Source organism: Littorina saxatilis, linkage group LG12 (assembly GCF_037325665.1).
Source record: "Littorina saxatilis isolate snail1 linkage group LG12, US_GU_Lsax_2.0, whole genome shotgun sequence".
Classification (NCBI taxonomy): domain Eukaryota; kingdom Metazoa; phylum Mollusca; class Gastropoda; order Littorinimorpha; family Littorinidae; genus Littorina; species Littorina saxatilis.
The window spans coordinates 69,454,579-69,478,586 of record NC_090256.1 but is presented as its reverse complement, the minus strand read 5'-3'; the positions used below and the strand labels follow the sequence as shown (position 1 = coordinate 69,478,586).

Sequence of the window (24,008 nt, the reverse complement as noted above, 5' to 3'; positions counted from 1 at the left end):
GTTAACCTTAGAGATCTGAAAACGGTGCTGTCAATTTCTGGTCCAGTCATTTTTTGAATTCTTACGCAGGAGTGAACTAGCTAGCTTTATTTATGTTTTATAACTACTGTATATTCATACACAGATTTTAAGGAGGGGTAACTAACTTATTAGATAAGCAACTCTGGCGCCAAGACTTGACATCAGCACTGAAAAGTAAATTATTCTCGTCCTGTGTCTGCAGATTGTCAAGTCAGCTGCGAGCACTCTGGTGTGTCTGAGCTGCTCGGTCATCCTGTGTGTCTTCGTCATGGACACGTACATCGCGAGGGAGACAGCGGTTGTGGGGAGAGCCCCAGGGGAGACAGCGGTTGTGGGGAGAGCCCCAGGGGAGACAGCGGTTGTGGGGAGAGACACACGGGAGAGAGCGGTAGTGGGGAGAGACACAGGGGAGATCGAGAGAGCCCGGGTCAACAGCTTAGCCATACGTGGAAAAGCAAGAGATATTTCTATGGTGGCTCTGGGGCGACAAAAGTCAGTAAATGTCCACGTGGACAGCATTGAACCAGCTGAGGTGGTTCACACGCGTGGTGACGCACCCTCCACACAGACAACAACGCTCCCAGGGTACACTGAGAAACAGGGTTTGATCGTCACAGAGGAAAAAGTCACGACACTTAGAACGGCAGGTCCAACACAACAGTCCACGACAACGCTAAAACTAAACCATAATAACACTGCACATAAAGTTACGGTTATTCCAAAGGAAAATCAAACTACAAAGTTTTCTGCAGTTATCCCAAACGAAAATAAAACTGCACAATTTTCTGCGGTTATCCAAAAGGAAAAAGAGAACAAGGAGAACACACAACGCGAGTCGAACTCTACTGATCAGAAACATAGCAACGCAGACAGAGCAGGGCCTTCCGTCACACACGGAACAAAGACAGTCAAGGCAACAAACATAGACAGGGCAGCAAATATAGACAATGGAACAAACACAGACAAGGCAACAAACATAGACAAGGCAACAGACATAGACAGGGCAGCAAATATAGACAGGGCAACAAACACAGACAAGGCAACAAACACAGACAGGGCAACAAACACAGACAGGACAACAAACATAGACAGGGCAGCAAATATAGACAGGACAACAAACACAGACAGGGCGACAAACATAGACAGGGCAACAAACAATAACAGGGCAACAAACATAGACAAGGCAACAAACACAGACAGGGCAACAAACACAGACAGGGCAACAAACACAGACAAGGCAACAAACACAGACAGGGCAACAAACACAGACAGGGCAACAAACACAGACAGGGCAACAAACACAGACAGGGCAACAAACACAGACAGGGCAACAAACACAGACAAGGCAACAAACACAGACAGGGCAACAAACACAGACAGGGCAACAAACACAGACAAGGCAACAAACACAGACAGGGCAACAAACACAGACAGGGCAACAAACACAGACAAGGCAACAAACACAGACAGGGCAACAAACACAGACAGGGCAACAAACACAGACAGGGCAACAAACATAGACAAGGCAACAAACACAGACAGGGCAACAAACATAGACAGGGCAACAAACATAGACAAGGCAACAAACACAGACAGGGCAACAAACACAGACAAGGCAACAAACACAGACAGGGCAACAAACACAGACAGGGCAACAAACACAGACAAGGCAACAAACACAGACAAGGCAACAAACACAGACAGGGCAACAAACACAGACAAGGCAACAAACACAGACAGGGCAACAAACATAGACAAGACAACAAACACAGACAAGGCAACAAACACAGACAAGGCAACAAACACAGACAGGGCAACAAACACAGACAAGGCAACAAACACAGACAAGGCAACAAACATAGACAAGGCAACAAACACAGACAGGGCAACAAACACAGACAAGGCAACAAACACAGACAGGGCAACAAACATAGACAAGGCAACAAACACAGACAAGGAAACAAACATAGACAAGACAACAAACACAGACAAGGCAACAAACACAGACAAGGCAACAAACACAGACAAGGCAACAAACACAGACAAGGCAACAAACACAGACAAGACAACAAACACAGACAAGGCAACAAACACAGACAGGGCAGCAAACATAGACAGGGCAACAAACACAGACAGGGCGACAAACACAGACAGGGCAACAAACATAGACATGGCTGCAAACAGAGACAGGGCAGCAAACATAGACAAGGCAACAAACACAGACAGGGCAACAAACACAGACAAGGCAACAAACACAGACAGGGCAACAAACACAGACAGGGCAACAAACACAGACAGGGCAACAAACACAGACAGGGCAACAAACATAGACAGGGCAACAAACACAGACAAGGCAACAAACACAGACAGGGCAACAAACATAGACAGGGCAACAAACACAGACAGGGCAACAAACACAGACAGGGCAACAAACACAGACAGGGCAACAAACACAGACAAGGCAACAAACACAGACAGGGCAACAAACACAGACAGGGCAACAAACACAGACAGGGCAACAAACATAGACAGGGCAACAAACACAGACAAGGCAACAAACACAGACAGGGCAACAAACACAGACAGGGCAACAAACATAGACAAGGCAACAAACACAGACAAGGCAACAAACACAGACAAGGCAACAAACACAGACAGGGCAACAAACATAGACAAGGCAACAAACATAGACAGGGCAACAAACACAGACAGGGCAACAAACATAGACAGGGCAACAAACACAGACAGGACAACAAACACAGACAGGACAACAAACACAGACAAGGCAACAAACACAGACAAGGCAACAAACACAGACAGGGCAACAAACACAGACAGGGCAACAAACACAGACAGGGCAACAAACACAGACAGGACAACAAACACAGACAGGGCAACAAACATAGACAGGGCAACAAACACAGACAGGACAACAAACACAGACAAGGCAACAAACACAGACAGGGCAACAAACACAGACAAGACAACAAACACAGACAGGGCAACAAACACAGACAGGGCAACAAACACAGACAAGGCAACAAACACAGACAAGGCAACAAACATAGACAGGGCAGCAAATATAGACATGACAACAAAAATAGACAGGGCAACAAACACAGACAAGGCAACAAACATAGACAAGACAACAAACACAGACAAGGCAACAAACACAGACAGGGCAACAAACACAGACAGGGCAACAAACATAGACAGGGCAACAAACACAGACAGGGCAACAAACACAGACAAGGCAACAAACACAGACAGGGCAACAAACACAGACAGGGCAACAAACACAGACAAGACAACAAACACAGACAGGGCAACAAACACAGACAGGGCAACAAACACAGACAGGGCAACAAACACAGACAGGACAACAAACACAGACAGGACAACAAACACAGACAGGGCAACAAACACAGACAAGGCAACAAACACAGACAAGGCAACAAACACAGACAAGGCAACAAACACAGACAAGGCAACAAACACAGACAGGGCAACAAACACAGACAAGGCAACAAACACAGACAGCGGAACAAAAACGGACAATGGAAGAGAGACATACAGACCAAAGTATGTCATATACCTGTGCGACTCGGCGCGGTCATGTGGGGGGTGGGGCGACAGACAGAGGGGACTAGTCAGCACCTTCCTCCTGGCTCACGTGACGGGACGCCGCTTTGGGGTCAACATGACCAGCCCATGTGACCTCCGCCGTTTCTACCAGCCTAGCCAGGTGCAGTGGGCCATGGGCCGTCGCAGACAGCGAACTCGTCAACAGGTCTGTTCGCTTTATCGACGCCATGAACGGTAAGGGCGGCTTCCACACGGCGTTGAAGACCGTGGACGTAGACCGGGAGTACCCCGAGGACGTGGTGTTCGTCAAAACGAACGAGGAGCACTTCTGGCAGCTGCTCGTCAACCCCCACTACAGGGCCAAGTTGCCCTCCTGGGCGCTGCACGGCAAGCCTTCGTTCTTCAGGGAGGCGTGGAGCAGGCTGATGAAGCCCACCCAGCACCTCCAGTCTCTCCTCCAGGCCTTCCTCCGCCAGTCTGGCTACTTCAACAGGACAAAGCCCTTCGTCTGTGCTCACGTCAGGATCGGGGTCAGCCGGTTCAACCCCAAAGACACAGCGAAGAGAAACGACGTCAACCAGCTGGGAGCCCTGTGGGACTTTTTTCGGCTTTACGTCAGCAACGGAAGTGACGTGTTTATGGCCACGGACCACCCGGATGTGAGGGAGATGTCGCGGAAGAAGTTTGGGTCCGCTCACCACGACACTGGCGGGCTGATGACGCACGTGGACAAAACGCGAGGCGACAGGGACAGGGACCGGGCGTGCCTCGGGTTTGAATACACCCTGCTGGACCAGCTCGTGCTGACGTGTTGTGACGTGTTAGTGACGTCACGCAGTGGCTTTAGCGAGCGCGCGGCTTTAATTCGTGGCTCTTCGGAGAACCTGTTTCGGTTTGCCAATGGCAATGTGACTAAAGTGACCACGTGGTGAACGAGGATTGTAAGACAGCCTTGCTCTCTGTGTAAACCGTCTTGTAAACCGTCATGTAAACCACCACAGATCTGTCCAGGCTTTTACATGAGATTACACCACTCTCCCACTTGGGACACACCAAATATCTACATCTCGTCTTGGGACACACCAAATATCTACATCTCCTCTTGGGACACACACCAAATATCTACATCTCGTCTTGGGACACACACCAAATATCTACATCTCGTCTTGGGACACACACCAAATATCTACATCTCGTCTTGGGACACACACCAAATATCTACATCTCGTCTTGGGACACACACCAAATATCTACATCTCGTCTTGGGACACACACCAAATATCTACATCTCCCACTTGGGACACACCAAATATCTACATCTCCCACTTGGGACACACACCAAACATCTACATCTCCCACTTGGGACACACACCAAACATCTACATCTCCCACTTGGGACACACCAAACATCTACATCTCCCACTTGGGACACACACCAAACATCTACATCTCGTCTTGGGACACACCAAATATCTACATCTCGTCTTGGGACACACACCAAATATCTACATCTCCCACTTGGGACACACCAAATATCTACATCTCGTCTTGGGACACACACCAAATATCTACATCTCCCACTTGGGACACACACCAAATATCTACATCTCCCACTTGGGACACACACCTAATATCTACATCTCCTCTTGGGACACACACCAAACATCTACATCTCCTCTTGGGACACACACCAAATATCTACATCTCCCACTTGGGACACACACCTAATATCTACATCTCGTCTTGGGACACACACCAAATATCTACATCTCCTCTTGGGACACACACTAAACATCTACATCTCCTCTTGGGACACACACCAAATATCTACATCTCCCACTTGGGACACACACCTAATATCTACATCTCGTCTTGGGACACACACCAAATATCTACATCTCCTCTTGGGACACACACCAAACATCTACATCTCCCACTTGGGACACAAACCAAATATCTACATCTCGTCTTGGGACACACACCTAATATCTACATCTCCCACTTGGGACACACACCAAACATCTACATCTCCCACTTGGGACACACACCAAACATCTACATCTCCCACTTGGGACAAACCAAATATCTACATCTCCCACTTGGGACAAACCAAATATCTACATCTCCCACTTGGGACACACCAAATATCTACATCTCCCACTTGGGACACACCAAATATCTACATCTCCCACTTGGGACACACCAAATATCTACATCTCGTCTTGGGACACACACCAAATATCTACATCTCCCACTTGGGACACACCAAATATCTACATCTCGTCTTGGGACACACACCAAATATCTACATCTCTCACTTGGGACACACACCAAATATCTACATCTCGTCTTGGGACACACACCAAATATCTACATCTCCTCTTGGGACACACACCAAATATCTACATCTCGTCTTGGGACACACACCAAATATCTACATCTCGTCTTGGGACACACACCAAATATCTACATCTCCCACTTGGGACACACACCAAATATCTACATCTCCTCTTGGGACACACACCAAACATCTACATCTCCCACTTGGGACACACTCCAAATATCTACATCTCCTCTTGGGACACACACCAAATATCTACATCTCCCACTTGGGACACACACCAAGTATCTACATCTTCTCTTGGGACACACACCAAATATCTACATCTCGTCTTGGGACACACACCAAATATCTACATCTCGTCTTGGGACACACACCAAATATCTACATCTCGTCTTGGGACACACACCAAATATCTACATCTCCGCTTGGGACACACACCAAATATCTACATCTCGTCTTGGGACACACCAAATATCTACATCTCGTCTTGGGACACACACCAAATATCTACATCTCGTCTTGGGACACACACCAAATATCTACAGGTGCTTGGAGCGAACACGTGTGTAAGTTCGATAGCTAAAATGTGCACACTCAGTCTACTGAGAAGTCTGTGAACTCGCCATTTCTCGCTTTGTATCAGCAGGCTATTTACTGCATCCATCTTATACGGGACTGAACGAACAATGGTTTGTCCTACATACGTGAGAGAGACCACTCTTTACATAACAATATCGTTCAAACCACACGTGTCTATATCATGTAAATGAGGTCATGTCAAGCTAGTCTGGCAGGGACATCTTTTTTCCACTGCTTATGATGCCAAAGTCACCGAGACAAACGTCATTATGGAAACAAAATTGCGCTCCCTAATTCCCCTCGATGAAATTTTAGAACTAACACGTCACGCCACACTTTTAGAGTGACGTTTCTTTGCTTTGACGTAAGACATAGCACGAGGCTATGGAAGAAATCGACGTTCCAAAAGAAGCGTCTTCTCGACTGCAGTACGTTTTGAATACTACACGCCTTGCTTTTTCTTACCAGATTTACACTCGTTGGTTTTTCAAATAGTGAACAGCTCGCTTTCGCTCGCAGTTCAATATTTAGAAAAACTCGTGTAAATCTGGTACGACACAGCAAGCCATTAATGCTGCGTCGCTCAAAAGAAATAACGGTTTTAGGTGTGACAAAAAAAAGAACAGGGCCTGAGTACGGTGATAAATACAAGACTTCTTTTACAACCATTTGAAAAATACATACATCCCCCGTGGCTGCCCGCATAACGAAATCGTATTTCTCGTGTTTTGAACTTGCCAGTCAGTGTTACAGCACAGAGCAGAGTCCGTCCCGCACTTCGCTTTGTGTAGGCTACATCACGTGGCCACCCAAACATCCGCACAACGCAACATTTTCACGAGAAAAACACGTTTATTTGTTTGCTTTGTCTTTATAACACATTTCTATCTACATTTACCACAACAACACCAAATTCTTTACTTTATTTTGCAAGTGAATCGTTATCATACAAAATAACGTTCGCACGGGACGAACAAAGGGAAGACACTCATGTACATTTTCTCAGAGCGCGTCTGCTTCTCCGACTGTTTTGATCGAATCGTGTAATATCTATTTTTGCGGAAACCTCCCGAAGCAATGCAGTCTCAGCGGCTTCCACCTGTAACATAATCGTTTTTATTTGGAATGTGACGTCCTGTTCTTCGTCTGGTCACACCTATCCACACTCATCAGACTTGGACCGTCCAGACTCCCTGTAATTGCTGTTTCAACTCATATATTGTCTGACGGTTATTGTTTACTAGGCCCTCCAGAAATACCAACAGGTACAGAGTTTGAGGATGAACATTTGGTCAGTGTGGCCACCTCTCAGTGCTAAACCTCGTACTTTTGAGTCAATCCCCGAGTTTGGAATGCATTTTTGAAAGAGCATAAAAGTCAGACCATACCATACAAACTTTAAACATTGTGTACTTGTTATCGCATATCTCGAGCCATTGTACATCAGATATAAAGTAATTTGCTGAATTAAGGATTAATTAGCGTTTTAGTACGAGGCAATGTTTTGGGGTCACCCTATTCACGTCATGCAGTAGACCATTATTAGTCTTGGCTTTCCCATGTTCTATTTTGGGGGGGAGATCCACACAAATACCCGGCTCTTTCAGACAAACACTAAGACAAGTGTCGCCACAGTAGCGTCACTGAATGTATCAATACCTCATTTTGGTTTGTGTAAACAACAGTCGCGTCACTGACATGTATCAATACCTCATTTTTGGCTCACGAAGTGTAGCCTATGCGATCGTAACTTTGTCTGTCTGTGCGTTTGTGCGTGCGTGTGTGTGTGTGTGTGTGTGTGTGTATGTCTGTGGTAGAAACTTTAACATTTCCGAGTCTATGTGTGAGTGGTTATCCAAGACTATGGATAAAGCTCGCATAAGATTACGTCACGGTCAAAAGTGTTTGACGTCAATTAATGCATCATGACGGCATGCCTCCCTGTAGTCTTTCTCTCTCGCGTGGTGTGTGTGGTCTCGGTCATTGTTATTTTGAGCGGGCCGAGACTATTTGGCAGTCGTGTCCCTGTAAGTAGGCTACATGCAGACAGACAGATCTAGATCTAGTGTCTCTCTTTCTTGCACAGTGTCACCTAAGCTTACTGTGTGTGTGGGTGTGTATGTGTGACGGAGTGATTGAGTTTGTGTTACTGTTTGTCTATTTCTTACGTGAGCCTTGAAGGCTTCGCCTCTTGTGGTTTGTGTAAACAACAGTCGCGTCACTGACATGTATCAATACCTCATTTTGGTTTGTGTAAACAACAGTCGCGTCACTGACATGTATCAATACCTCATTTTGGTTTGTGTAAACAACAGTCGCGTCACTGACATGTATCAATACCTCATTTTGGTTTGTGTAAACAACACACTATGCCGGTAATCGCCAACACTATCAAGAGGATCGCCATGGTAACACCTCCCAATAACCAAACGATCGATGGCATCGACTCTAAGATAACAACAAAGTCAGCCGGAGCTGACCTAGGAGTATAACCAACATCAAGGGACGGCTGCAGAAGAACAGAACCGTCATCAGCATGGTCATAACCGTTGTCGCGCCGAGCATTGTTAACTTTATAATCAAAGACGCGAGGGGGCGGCGAGTATGCCCGAGGGGGCGGCTGGTATGGCCGAGAGCGCGGCGGGTATGCCCGAGGCGGCGGTGAGTATGCCCGAGAGGGCGGCGAGTATGCCCGTTGTGGCCTAGGTGTGGTCCAGGCAGACCACCTATCATCCTGCGCGTGATGCGATTGGTTGATGTCCACCACGAGGCTGAATGACGTCAGCGGAGTGACGAAGCCGTGGGTCAAGGCCATGCGGAGAGCCTGTTCCCTGGTCCTGGTTTTCTCCGCTACAGATGACGTCATGTCCATCTTCTTCAGCAGACTCTTGATCTTCATGTAGGCCCACAGTCTCTCCGTCACGCCATCCTCCTCCCCCGCCTGGCTCAACACCTCCACTTTGCCCGCAGGCACGGCGAAATCCACAGCTCCTTCAGCCCCTGTGGCGTGCAGCGCGGCGCCTAGAGAGACGAGGCCGGTACCGCCCGCCATCTTGGTCCTGCCCGCCACGATGATCTCCCTTCCCTGGAAGAAGAGGGGGAAGGTGGTGTCGGTGAGGAGGGGGGTGTCCACAACGTCACTGCTGTACGTCGCCACGACGTCACGGAGAGTGGGGGTGCTTATCTCCTCGTAGAAAGTCGTCAGCTGTTCCTCTGCATCGTTGTCCGCATAGACCCTGCGAGCAAAGCCGCGGTTCACATCTGACACTTGGGTGATCAAATCGAAGTTGAGGTCAAAGCCGAAACCTAGCGAGAAGATGGAAGATCTTCCTCCGTTTTTTGTAGTTACGTCACGGACGATTTGATTAGTGTCAACGATGCCCGACGTTGGCTCACCGTCGGTTAAGAAAACGATGATGTCAGCCGTCTTACGAGAGTTCTGCTCGCTGTTTTTGAGCAGAACTTCCAGACCTCTCGTTAAGGCAAGGTGGATGTTAGTCGCTCCATTGGCAACCAGTTCATATTTTACAAACCGTTTCGCCTTTTCTATCTCCACACTCAAAGTGCTCCTTGGTGACTCTGCCCACACCTCCACGCCGCTGTTGAACAGCAGGATGTTGAAGGTATCCCGGTCCCTCAGGTCGTCCAGGATCTTCAGCAAAGCTTGCTGGGCCTGCTTGATCTTAGCGCCGCTCATGGAACCACTGATGTCGATGACGAAGAGGATGTTCTTGGGGAGGGGGTCGAGGCCTGGTGGGGCGAAGAAGTGGGCGAAGTAGTCGTCCTCGACGATGACGCTGCCTCCCTGAGGCTCGTCCTGCAGGCTGTAGAGGACGACCACCTCGCCGTGGATACCTCCCTGGACGTCAAAGCCACGCTGCATCTCAACTGTGGGGCAGAAGATGAGTTCTCTCGAGTCTGGCCTCGCCCTCACCTCAGTCTGTGGAAAATGACGATACAGTTTAGTTTGTGTGCGTGCTTGTGTGTGTGTGTGGGATGGTAGGAGCAAAGTGTGTGTGTGTGTGTGTGTGTGTGCGTGCGTGCGTGCGTGCGTGTGTGTGTGTGTGTGTGTGTGCGTGCGTACGTGCCTGCCTGCCTGCCTGCGTGTGTTCGTGCGTGCGTGCGTGCGTGTGTGTGTGTGTGTGTGTGTGTGTGTGTGTGTGCGTGTGTGTGTGTGTGCGTGTGTGTGTCAATGTGTGTGTTTTCGCGAGAGAAAGAGAGAAAGAATAAGTCGCGTGAAGCAATATAAAAACATTTAGTCAAGCTGTCGGCATCAAAGTTACATGACATATATGTACATGTTTTTGAAATCAGGAGAAATTGAAGAATACGATGCAATTTTTGAAACTGGAAGTGAAAATTCAATTTTAATTATAACTTTAATGAGCAAACGAATAAACTTGAATTCAATCCCATAGTCCGGACTTTGTCGAAGATTGCTTGACCAAAATTTCAATCAATTTGATTAAAAAATGAGGGCGTGACAGTGCGGCCTCAACTTTCACAAAAAGCCGGATATGACGTCATCAAAGACATTTATCGAAACAATGAAAAAAAGGTCCGGGGATATCTTACCCAGGAACTCTCATGTAAAATTTCATGAAGATCTGTCCAGTAGTTCTCTCCGAATCGCTCTACACACACATACACACACACACACACACACACACACACGCACATACCATACATACACACATACACCACGACCCTCGTCTCGATTCCCCGTCTATGTTAGTTTCAGTTTCAATGGAAAATATAACATCCTAATCAAATTATTTTTAAAAACGTAAAAACAAAACGTTGGAATATGGCGCTAGATTTTTATCAGGCAAAACCAGGTCAAAACAAACAAGAAGGGCAAAGCCCATACGACTCACATGCTTGACCTTGACCTTTACATGACCTTGACCTTCAGGGTCAAGGTCAAATAACTAAACCTAGCAATGACATCATACACTAAGAACTGCTTTACACATTTTTCCTACCAAAATACATGTGACCTTGACCCAGGTCAAGGTCATCCAAGGTCATGCAACACAAAGCTGTTAATTCAAGACATAGGAAGTACAATGGTGCTTATTGGCTCTTTCTACCATGAGATATGGTCACTTTTAGTGGTTCACTACCTTATTTTGGTCACATTTCATAAGGGTCAAAGTGACCTTGACCTTGATCATATGTGACCAAATGTGTCTCATGATGAAAGCATAACATGTGCCCCACATAATTTTTAAGTTTGAAACAGTTATCTTCCATAGTTCAGGGTCAAGGTCACTTCAAAATATGTATACAATCCAACTTTGAAGAGCTCCTGTGACCTTGACCTTGAAGCAAGGTAAACCAAATTGGTATCAAAAGATGGGGCTTACTTTGCCCCATGTATCATATATATCATGTATTCAATCTCAAAAACTTCAGAGAAAATGGGAAAAATGTGAAAAATAGCTGTTTTTTAGACAACATTTATGGCCCCTGCGACCTTGACCTTGAAGCAAGGTCAAGATGCTATGTATGTTTTTTGGGGCCTTGTCATCATACACCATCTTGCCAAATTTGGTACTGATAGACTGAATAGTGTCCAAGAAATATCCAACGTTAAAGTTTTCCGGACGTCCGGACGGACGGACGGACGGACGGACGGACGACTCGGGTGAGTACATAGACTCACTTTTGCTTCGCATGTGAGTCAAAAAGGGTAGGGTCTTAGAATGCTGTAATAAAAGAACGAATCAAATCAAATAACTTAATTAATGAACATTTAAAAACAGATTTTAAAAACAGGGTAGGTTCTTTATTGTTTCAACTGACCCCATCTCGAGGAGAGCTTGAGGTCAACTCAGTGTCGCTGCCTGGTAGCTTGTAGGCGAAGGACTTGAACCCCTGGCGCTCGGCAAAGGAGACATGTACTGACATGTTGGCCACGATGCTCCCTGGTTGAATGACCAATCTCTGTCTGTATGTCCCCCTTCGTCTCTCTAACAACTCACTGAAATCAGCACAACAGATGACGTATCAATCACCAATCTCTGTCTGTATGTCCCCCCTCGTCTCTCTAACAACTCACTGAAATCAACACAACAGATGACGTATCAATGACCAATCTCTGTCTGTATGTCCCCCTTCGTCTCTCTAACAACTCACTGAAATCAACACAACAGATGACGTATCAATCACCAATCTCTGTCTGTATGTCCCCCCTCGTCTCTCTAACAACTCACTGAAATCAACACAACAGATGCCGTATCAATCACCAATCTCTGTCTCAGTGTCTGTATGTCCCCCCTCGTCTCTCTAACAACTCACTGAAATCAACACAACAGATGACGTATCAATCACCAATCTCTGTCTGTATGTCCCCCCTCGTCTCTCTAACAACTCACTGAAATCAACACAAAGAGTTCCATGCCTCGCTCCAGTCCTACGAGGTGCAATGCACACTTGTAGACCAGGGTAAAGACGGCCGTCCCTCGAGGGGCGAGGTTGACGCTGAGTTCCATGCTACGAGGTGCAATGTACACTTACTTGTAGACCAGGGTAAAGACGGCCGTCCCTCGAGGGGGGAGTTTGACGCTGATGGTAAAGAGTTCCATGCTACGAGGTGCAATGTACACTTACTTGTAGACCAGGGTAAAGACGGCCGTCCCTCGAGGGGCGAGGTTGACGCTGAGTTCCATGCTACGAGGTGCAATGTACACTTACTTGTAGACCAGGGTAAAGACGGCCGTCCCTCGAGGGGCGAGGTTGACGCTGATGGTAAAGAGTTCCATGCTACGAGGTGCAATGTACACTTACTTGTAGACCAGGGTAAAGACGGCCGTCCCTCGAGGGGCGAGGTTGACGCTGATGGTAAAGAGTTCCATGCCTCGCTCCACGGGTAGGGAGGACTGCTTCACGTGCCCGGCTGTCTGCTTCTTCTCCTTGGCTTCCTCGTACCGCCTCTCTGCCGTCCGCTTCTCCTGAACCTGCACAGTCAAGGTTTACCCGAGTCGTCTTGAAGTCAAAAGAAAGTAATCTTGAAGCCAAAAGAAGGTCATCTCGAAGCCAAGAGAAAGTCTTTTTGAAGGCAAAAGAAAGTCATATATTGAAGCGAAAGGAAAGTCATATATTGAAGCCTAAATAAAATCAAAAGAAAGTCATCTTGCAGCCACATACAGTTCATCTTAAAGCCAAATAAAGTTCATCTTAAAGCCGAATAAAGTTCATCTTGAAGCCAAATAAAGTTCATCTTAAAGCCAAATAAAGTTCATCTTGAAGCCAAATAAAGTTCATCTTGAAGCCAAATAAAGTTCATCTTAAAAGCCAAATAAAGTTTATCTTAGAGCCAAAGAAAGTTCATCTTAAGGTCAAACAAAGTTCATCTTAAAGTCAAACAAAGTTAATCTTAAAGTCAAATAAAGTTCATCTTAAAGTCAAACAAAGTTCATCTTAAAGTCAAATAAAGTTCATCTTAAAGTCAAATAAAGTTCATCTTAAAGTCAAACAAAGTTCATCTTAAAGTCAAATAAAGTTCATCTTAAAGTCAAACAAAGTTCATCTTAAAGTCAAACAAAGTTCATCTTAAAGTCAAATAAAGTTCATCTTAAAGTCAAATAAAGTTCATCTTAAAGTCAAACAAAGTTCATCTTAAAGTCAAACAAAGTTCATCTTAAAGTCAAACAAAGTTCATCTTAAAGTCAAACAAAGTTCATCTTAAAGTCAAACAAAGTTAATCTTAAAGTCAAACAAAGTTCATCTTAAAGTCAAATAAAGTTCATCTTAAAGTCAAATAAAGTTCATCTTAAAGTCAAATAAAGTTCATCTTAATGTCAAATAAATTAAAGCGAAATAAAGTTCATCTTAAAAGCCAAACAAAGTTCATCTTGAAGCCAAAAGAAAAGTCAACTAGAAGCTAAGTTAAACTATGCACGCCTTTCTACTTGACAAATTATGTTGCGCGTATTGTGTTATCATCTGGTAGATCTGGTGTGTCACTATGGTTACTGTCCATGCGTTTTGTCATCTCTTTTCCTTGTGTATGAACCATATATGTTACAGTTAATCTGTGAAACCAGGGAATACGTCGTGTATTATCTAGGTAATACATGAATTAACTGACGGAAAAAACCCAGTTAATTCATGTATTACCTAAAATAGTTTAGTTAATACACGTATTCCCTGGTTTCACAGATTAACTGTAACATATACAGACAGGGTTCATCCGTACCGAGTTCCATACCTTGCAATCCTTCATGTTGGACGTTGCTTCTTTGGCTTAAAAAACTCATTTACAAAACTAGGATTTCTATATTATTGCATAGTATTAGGATTACTTTATTTACTCTACTTTTTTTCTTTACAGATCTAAGGTCTTGAACTTCTGTGCAACACTCTCAAGGCTAGAAACAGCGACGTTTTTGATCACAACTAATCTTGTTAAAGGCACAGTGCAGCTCACAGCCTTCGTTTTGCGTTTTTGTTGCAGCTGAGTGCATTTACAGTTCAAAAATCCTCCTATGGTAGTAAAACAAACCCAAAACTACCCAACGACGACATCTGTGAAGCTCGACAGTTTCTTGTTCACGCGAGTGCATAAATTAACCTAGTTATTACGTGGTGTTTGGTCGGAGTTCGATTCAACTGAGTGATTCCGGCCTCCATTTTGTTTTACACAAACTCATGATGACGTCTGACATAGTTTGCTAGTGACGTGTCTTTTTGTGCATGATGTGGTGATCTACCTGATCTAAATTTAGATCCAAAAATAGGCCAAGACCAGCCGGGTCCGAGTACGAAATTAATTCGTAAAAAAATCGCAGTTCTTGACTCGTTGGGTGCAAGTCAATGAAACTTGGTAGTTCTTCTAACGGATAGCTGCCTGAGGTATGACTAAAAGCCCCCGGGGCTCCGTGCACCTGGATTTGACAAGTTCAGTACCTTTAAGGCAATTGGGAGAAAAGAAAAGTCGGTGTTAATATGTGTGTCATGTTGGCCTGCCAACAAACCGCTATGGAAATCTCGGCCAAATACGTCCCAGTCATTGTTAAAGTCTTAAGAGAAGGGTTAGGGTTAAAGACTTAGAGAAGGGTTAGAGTTAAAGTCTTAAGAGAAGGGTTAGAGTTAAAGACTTAAGAGAAGGGTTAGAGTTAAAGTCTTAAGAGAAGGGTTAGGGTTAAAGACTTAGAGAAGGGTTAGAGTTAAAGTCTTAAGAGAAGGGTTAGGGTTAAAGACTTAGAGAAGGGTTAGAGTTAAAGTCTTAAGAGAAGGGTTAGAGTTAAAGACTTAAGAGAAGGGTTAGAGTTAAAGTCTTAAGAGAAGGGTTAGGGTTAAAGACTTAGAGAAGGGTTAGAGTTAAAGTCTTAAGAGAAGGGTTAGAGTTAAAGACTTAAGAGAAGGGTTAGAGTTAAAGTCTTAAGAGAAGGGTTAGAGTTAAAGTCTTAAGAGAAGGGTTAGAGTTAAAGTCTTAAGAGAGGGGTTAGAGTTAAAGTCTTAAGAGAGGGGTTAGAGTTAAAGTCTTAAGAGAAGGGTTAGAGTTAAAGACTTAATAGAAGGGTTAGAGTTAAAGTCTTAAGAGAAGGGTTAGGGTTAAAGACACTATCTGGTTGATTGGTTGGAGTGGCAAGCTTTTACAACATATGCAGTCCTGAACAAGTGTATATTATTTATGTTTTATCTGGTGGTGCATCTGCAATATCCAATGTCAACCAAACTTCCACCAACAAGGTTCATTAACTCCATGCAATCCGTGAGAAAGAACAGACGGTGAAGCGAAGCCGTGGCCAAGATTTCTATCACCAGAACAGGAAGTTGTTCATACATGTATACATGTCAAGATTTCTATTCAATCAACAGAGTCAATATCAAGCGAAGATTCTATCCAATCAACAGAAGAAAGTTGGTAATATCTTAGCCACTATAGAGTAAGGCCAACAAAAAAAAAGAAGGTGTGGTTACGGTAACATAGCCCAAAAAATAGGGTAGGAAGGTAGGCAATCACTTTTTCTTTTTTTTAACCTTTTTTTGCTATATAAGCAGAGCAACCAAGCGTGTAGCACTATGTAGCACTATGTAGCTATATGTAGCACTCGCAACCAAGCGTGTAGCACTCACAACCAAGCGTGTAGCACTCGCAACCGAAGAAGATGCGGCCATCTTTGTCATGGCAAGCGTTTGTTGGGCCTTTTTAGTAGGAGTTATTTCCCTTGCATCGTCTGTCGTCTGCATGACGACTCGAGCGCTTTCGCTTTCATTGCGTTTTCTGCACTCGTTTTCTTGTTTTCATTTTTGTTGTTGTTGACAAATGTAATAAAAAGTTATAGGGTCGGCCCCTAAAAATAGGGTAGGTCGGGTTTCCGTAACCACACCTTTTTTTTTTTTAGGCCTAAGGTTAGATCAAGCCAAGATTCTATCCAATCAACAGAAGAAAGTTGTTCATATCTTAGCCACTATAGCGTTAAGTTCAAGCCAAGATTCTATCCAATCAACAGAAGAACGTTGTTAACATCTTAGCCATAGAGTAAGGTTAGATCAAGGCAAGATTCTATCCAATCAACGGTGTTGATACGTTTGGGTTAGATTCTATCCAATCAACAGAAAGGTGTTGATACGTTAGGGTTAGATTCTATCCAATCAACAGAAAGGTGTTGATACGTTAGGGTTAGATTCTATCCAATCAACAGAAAGGTGTTGATAAGTTAGGGTTAGATTCTATCCAATCAACAGAAAGGTGTTGATAAGTTAGGGTTAGATTCTATCCAATCAACAGAAAGGTGTTGATAAGTTAGGGTTAGATTCTATCCAATCAACAGAAAGGTGTTGATACGTTAGGGTTAGATTCTATCCAATCAACAGAAAGGTGTTGATAAGTTAGGGTTAGATTCTATCCAATCAACAGAAAGGTGTTGATACGTTTGGGTTAGATTCTATCCAATCAACAGAAAGGTGTTGATACGTTAGGGTTAGATTCTATCCAATCAACAGAAAGGTGTTGATAAGTTAGGGTTAGATTCTATCCAATCAACAGAAAGGTGTTGATAAGTTAGGGTTAGATTCTATCAAATCAACAGAAAGGTGTTGATAAGTTAGGGTTAGATTCTATCCAATCAACAGAAAGGTGTTGATACGTGTGCAGCTTGAGTTAAGTTCAAACCAAGATGTCTATTAAGAAAACGTTATTCAAACATGAGCCGCTTCAGTTAGGTTCTAGCCAGGAATTCTTTCAAATGGACAACAATGTGTTCATACTCGTGACACACGAGTAAAGTGCAAGCCCAGACTTCTGTGAATTTAAAGACAGTCGTTCACACCTGTACCTCTCGAGTTAAGTTCAAGCATACATTTCTGTTAAATAAAGAGAAAGTCGTTCACACCTGTACCTCTCGAGTTAAGTTCAAGCATACATTTCTGTTAAATAAAGAGAAAGTCGTTCACACCTGTACCTCTCGAGTTAAGTTCAAGCATACATTTCTGTTAAATAAAGAGAAAGTCGTTCACACCTGTACCTCTCGAGTTAAGTTCAAGCATACATTTCTGTTAAATAAAGAGAAAGTCGTTCACACCTGTACCTCTCGAGTTAATTTCAAGCACACATTTCTGTTAAATAAAGAGAAAGTCGTTCACACCTGTACCTCTCGTGTAAAGTTCAAGCATACATTTCTGTTAAATGAAGAGAAAGTCGTTCACACCTGTACCTCTCGAGTTAAGTTCAAGCATACATTTCTGTTAAATAAAGAGAAAGTCGTTCACACCTGTACCTCTCGAGTAAAGTGCAAGCATACATTTCTGTTAAATAAAGAGAAAGTCGTTCACACCTGTACCTCTCGAGTAAAGTGCAAGCATACATTTCTGTTAAATGAAGAGAAAGTCGTTCACACCTGTACCTCTCGTGTAAAGTGCAAGCATACATTTCTGTTAAATAAAGAGAAAGTCGTTCACACCTGTACCTCTCGTGTAAAGTTCAAGCCTAGATTTATATCCAGTGAACAGAAAGTAGTTTTATTACCTGTGCTTCATGCTTTTCCCCGTCGACCACCATGGAAAAGTTGGACAAAAACGCCGCTTCGGGAACTTGGACTTGAAAGCTGATCTCCCTGCTTCTCGACTGGTCCACGTTGACAACCTCGCTCTCTATCGTCACTGTGGCGAAACGCGAGGAGAGCTTGGAGGTGACATGGAACTTCTTCACTCGCACCGAACTCCTCACGTCACGTTGGTGCCTCTGGAGAGCTTGTGGGTGAGCTGAGTGCAGATGACGCGATTGACTCTCAACCTGAAGGACCAGGCGGTTGGCTCCTGGTGACGTCAGTTTGATGGCGTCCAGAGGACAGTTGCAACAACACAAGAGAAGAATAGTGAGTGCGGATCTTGTCAATGAAGGTGACGGATTGTGAATTGTCAGCTCCATGTTGGTGAAACTGTTGTAGATGTTTTGTGTGTCTCCGGGGTTACTTGAAATGTCGCCCACAGATGGCTGTGGTATCCTCGCCCAACAACAGAATCAGCAGCGTCAAACGTTAATACATCTTACACACAGTGATGACTGTTGTATCCTCGTCCAACAACAGAATCAGCAGCTGCAAACGTTACATCTTACACACAGTGATGACTGTTGTATCCTCGTCCAACAACAGAATCAGCAGCTTCAAACGTTACATCTTACACAAAATGATGGCTGTTGCACTTAGCAGTGGAACACAGTTCACATTTTGTGCGCTGCAAAAAAAAAACAAAGTCGCGTGAAGCGATATAAAGACATTTAGTCAAGATCAACACCACAAACCAATCATCGCCGAGACTATACTTTCAGATAGTCTCGGCTAACCATACCGAGACGAGTCACGCTCGCGGCCTCCGCGAAGAACGAGTCCGTAAAACTTACTGAACATATATTTCCTTTCATTCGGAGCATATTTTGTAAGTAAACATGACATATCTATATATTTTTGAATTCAGGAGAAGATGAGGAATACAACACAATCAATTTTAAATCTGTTTGCGAAAAATCGATTTTAATGACAACTTTAATGAGCAAACTCATTAATTAATTTTTAAGCCTCCAAGCTGAAATGCAATACCAAAGTCTGGGCTTCGTCGAAGATTACTTAACCAAAATTTCAACCAATTTGATTGAAAAATGAGAGCGTGACAGTGCCGCCTCAACTTTCACAAAAAGCCGGATATGACGTCATCAAATACATTTATCAAACAAATGAAAAACGGGTGGGGATATTATACCCAGGAACTCTCATGTAAAGCTTCATGAAAATCGGTCCGGTAGTTTTCTCTGAATTGCTGTACACACACACACACACACACACACACACCACGACCCTCATCTCGATTCCCCCTCTATGTTAAAAAGAAGTGCATTATTTTTAGTAGTACTTACTTTTGGTTCAACACTCTGCTACCATTTTTTTTTATTAATACATGTTCTACACACTTCTTGAAAACTGTTAACCTCACTCTCTCTCTCTCTCTCTCTCTCTCTCTCTCTCTCTCTCTCTCTCTCTCTCTCTCTCTCTCTTTCTCTCCCCCCTCTCTCTCTCCCCTCTCTCTCTCTCTTTCTCTCCCCCCCTCTCCCTCTCTCTCTCTATATTTTCTATTTTCTATTTTTTATCTTATATTTTTATTTCATTTTTGTAGTTAGTCCCTCTTTAGGGCGAGGGCTGGATGTAAAAAAGCAGACCACTGCTTAATCTACTACCCTCGTTAAATAAAAGAATTGTCATTGTCTCTCTCCACACAGGCACACACGCACACCGACGCATGAACTGATGTCTGCGAGCTAAGATGTGGACAGGCATACACCATTATGAAGTCATGTACACGAACACGGACATACCAATACGCATGTACATGCCACGACTGCACACACACACAAGCATGTGCACAACATCCGGTGTACGAGGAATCAGTTGGCACACAGCATGTTTTTAGGTTACGCTGTTCGTAGAAACTGCGCATATTATGCATGAAGACGCTAAGCGTTCGCCCAGGCCTCGGCCCATGCAACCAGCATTGAAGGATGATTCATAGACTCTATCTGCATTCAAACGAGCTGCTTGGTCGATTACGACACACTGCGCTATTGAGGTTAGTAGACCTGTGGGGTAACTCTATCTCAAAACATTTCCTCGTCCAAAGTCTTCTCTCTGTCGATGTGCGTGAAGAAATGTGAATCGCCGCGAAGGGCACACACCAGGAAAGACGTTAACATGTGTACACAATGACTTCCTGGCGGTAATGTCAGAAGGAACGTCAGAAAGTGAAATACTTTTTTCTCTCCTCCGTATGAAAGGAGATTTGCAGTGTTCGGCTGTACGCTGTGCTGTAATTTCCATTCAACATGACTAGACTGTGTGAGACACCATTTTGTTTGTTTCCATTCGTTTGGCTGTGTGATCAATATTTTCCAAGTTGCTAGACGGCCTTGTGATTACACAAACGCGCCAAACGTAGCAATATTTCAGGATCTTTTCCTGGGCCGCTATTGCGCGGGTCTGCTATTGCGCGGGTCCGCTATTGCACGACCTAAGAAGAAGCGGAATAGTTGCCAATGTGACGGGGCCTACCGTGCCCTCCCCAGAACCCCCCCCAGGAATGTACTACAGCCGGGTCTGCACGCGGCGCGCAGGCAGCAGAAAAACAGACTTCAGATTTGATTTACGAACTGTGTTCTTTCTTTCTTTATTTATTTGGTGTTTAACGTCGTTTTCAACCGTTCAAGGTTATATATCGCGACGGAGGGAAGGGGGGAGATGGGATAGAGCCACTTGTCAATTGTTTCTTGTTCACAAAAGCACTAATAAAAAATTTGCTCCAGGGGCTTTGCAACGTAGTACAATATATTACCTTACTGGGAGAATGCAAGTTTCCAGTACAAAGGACTTAACATTTCTTACATACTGCTTGACTAAAATCTTTACAAACATTGACTATATTCTATACAAGAAACACTTAACAAGGGTAAAAGGAGAAACAGAATCCGTTAGTCGCCTCTTTCGACATGCTGGGGAGCATCGGGTACATTCTTTCTCGTCCCAACCAATATGGGACTCCCCCTAACCCTCGGGGGGCTACGAACTGTGTAAAATCTACACAACCCTAACCCTTGTAAACTTAATCAGCTATCAGGGATACATAAAATAGCACATTCGAGTACTTAAACAAGCCAGTCTGTTGCCAGTAATGACAAATTTCCGGTTTTAAATGTGGTGACAGTGTTCATTTTATGACACTCAACCATACATTTTGTAATTACTCTATTGATACGCAACTTATTCATGTAACAAGCACATGCACATGTGAATGGAAGTCTCGAAAATGAGAATATTCAATACAAAGTGCGCCAAAAAAACATAAGTTTGAAAGCATAGTCTGGAGACACCCACCGTTCATGTGCCAACCACGCGCTGGGTGCAGCTGCTGACTACGCCGTTCCGTGGGGGTGTTACTGATTTCTTGGAAAATCTACTTTCTGTTGTACTTGCACTTTCTCATAGGAGAGTAAGGTATTGAAGAACAATAACAATAATGACTTTTTTCATACAGCACATTTACAACGGTAAAAGCAGTCTAAAAATCCAGACACACACCATTTACACGGACCTACAAAAGTATAAGCAATCATGTGAATTTCTTGTGATGTAACATGGGAATTTCTAATCACGTGACTGACACCATTCCTGCAAACTTCCGAGGCAACATGGCAGCACGTTTGATCGAGGGCAGACGCAAAAGAGGCAAAGTCCTTCTTCTGGATGAGTATAAATATCATAAAAAGAAAAACACAGCACACGCCTTTAACTGGAGGTGCTGGCGGTATCCGGCCTGTACAGCCTTCGTCCGCACAAACCAGGTCAATCTTCAAGCGGCTCAGCCAAACATCCATGTCAGAGCGCAGGTGGGTGTGCACACCCACCCGCCCGATGTAAACGAAATCGCACGGTCAGAATTCACACAAAGACTGAGGGAGGAGGTGTCGACCAATCCTGGCCTACCACCCAAACGCGTCTTTGAGGCGCAGGTAGCAACCGAACACTCGACGAATTCGTCGGCAGGGTGGGGGCAACTGCCCTGATGTCCCGTCCTTTGAGTCGGTCCGAACAATGATGAAGCGAGAGAAGGCCCCCCATATCCCACAGATTCCCCAAACGGATGATGATGTTGACGTCCAAGGGGAGTGGCCAGATACCTGGCTCTCTGACCGATTCTTGCTCCATAACAATCCCCAGTTTGTCAGTTTATTTGTTGGTATTATATTATGACCACCTGAGATTTATAAGGTAGTATTTCTGAGCTCGATGCTTTGAACGTTGGGATTGCAAAAGTAATTTTGTGGAATAAGAAATGGTTCTTTCTCCCTTTCTGTGACACCTCTTTATTTTCTTTTGTTGTTTAATAATATACATAGTCTTTGCCATGAAATCGACTTGGAACACGTTTGAATGATTGTCAGCACAGTATTCTCTAGGCTGCGTCTCTTGGCTTTGGGTATTTCTGTTACACTGTGAGAGATTGGTTGAATGACCAATAGTCACCGCGTAATAGCGGCCCCACGCAATAGCAGACCCGCGCAGTTGTGGACCCGCGCAATAGCAGACCCGCGCAATAGCAGACCCGCGCAATAGCGGACCCGCGCAATAGCAGACCCGCGCAATAGCGGGCCAACCCCGATTTTTCCACGTTTTCTTCTTTTACCGCTCACACACTCACACACCCTGACACACACACACACACACACACACACACACACACACACAGCGAGTGGGGTGCCAAGTAAAGGGAGCGAAGCGACCTAGACGAATGAAAGCAACGACCGAGATTCTGGGGGGGGGGGGGGGGGGCATTCCCCGGACATTATTGTGGTCCAAAGAAGCCAAACGTGCTCAATTTGTCTTTTTTTCTCCCCCTTTTGTGGGAGAAGCAATTTTAACTTTTTTATGTTACAATTTTCTGGCATAAAAATAACATATCAAGAATGTGCAACGACAATAAACAATTTAAAAAAAGGGCTGATAGCGGGGGGGGGGGGGGGAGCTTGAGCTCCAAAGCCTCCCCCACCCTCCACCCCACCCCACCCCACCCCCTCCTCCGGCCTTGCTGATGCAAATCTTACAAATCAATGTTGCGCAGGTCAGTTGGAGCCGTAATGCCCATAAACGCGGTTTTCTGCTCGGAGGAAGGAGAAGGCTTGTTTTCTGTCTTTCTGCTTGTGACTGCACTCCGGAAAAAGCAAAGAGAGAATGTTTTATGTCCTACAGGCTAAATATTTCGCCTCAAGATATGGGTTTATGATTCGAGATTTTCGCCCTCACGGCTTTTGACGAGGTACACAAGTGTATGCGTGTGTAGGAGGTATCAGTCATCTTCACTTATGGCAGAATGACCGAGGTCTTTTACGTGCCATTGTGGTGACACGGGGGTGGGACGTCTCTTGGTCTACACCTTACGTTGACCCGTGTCCGTCCCGGCCCGAATTCGGACCTGCCGATCACAAGTC

At 44.7% G+C, this 24,008-nt stretch overlaps 2 protein-coding genes across 5 annotated transcripts; one reads left to right on the top strand and one right to left on the bottom strand.

Annotated features, from left to right (window-relative positions):
- Positions 1-289: 289 nt before the first annotated feature.
- Positions 290-4,538, top strand: LOC138983181 (uncharacterized). The gene is made up of 3 exons (XM_070356591.1): positions 290-623; positions 3,558-3,811; positions 3,846-4,538. The coding sequence occupies exons 1-3, from the start codon at positions 290-292 to the stop codon at positions 4,536-4,538; spliced, it is 1,281 nt and encodes a 426-aa protein (XP_070212692.1).
- A 2,823-nt stretch (positions 4,539-7,361) lies between these two features.
- Positions 7,362-20,486, bottom strand: LOC138982650 (inter-alpha-trypsin inhibitor heavy chain H2-like). 4 transcript variants are annotated; one of them, XR_011460917.1, is made up of 6 exons: positions 20,349-20,486; positions 18,507-19,216; positions 13,322-13,491; positions 12,338-12,515; positions 8,741-10,469; positions 7,362-8,239 (listed from the first exon to the last, which is right to left on the bottom strand). XR_011460917.1 is itself a non-coding variant. In XM_070355975.1 (6 exons), exons 2-5 carry the CDS (start codon positions 18,906-18,908, stop codon positions 8,871-8,873), a joined length of 2,349 nt encoding a protein of 782 aa, XP_070212076.1. In that variant the 5' UTR covers positions 18,909-19,216; positions 20,349-20,486; the 3' UTR covers positions 7,362-8,239; position 8,870. The 4 variants fall into 4 exon arrangements, 2 of the variants coding, with proteins under 2 accessions (XP_070212076.1, XP_070212075.1); XR_011460918.1 differs by having other exon boundaries at positions 8,768-10,469; XM_070355975.1 differs by having other exon boundaries at positions 8,870-10,469.
- Positions 20,487-24,008: the final 3,522 nt, after the last annotated feature.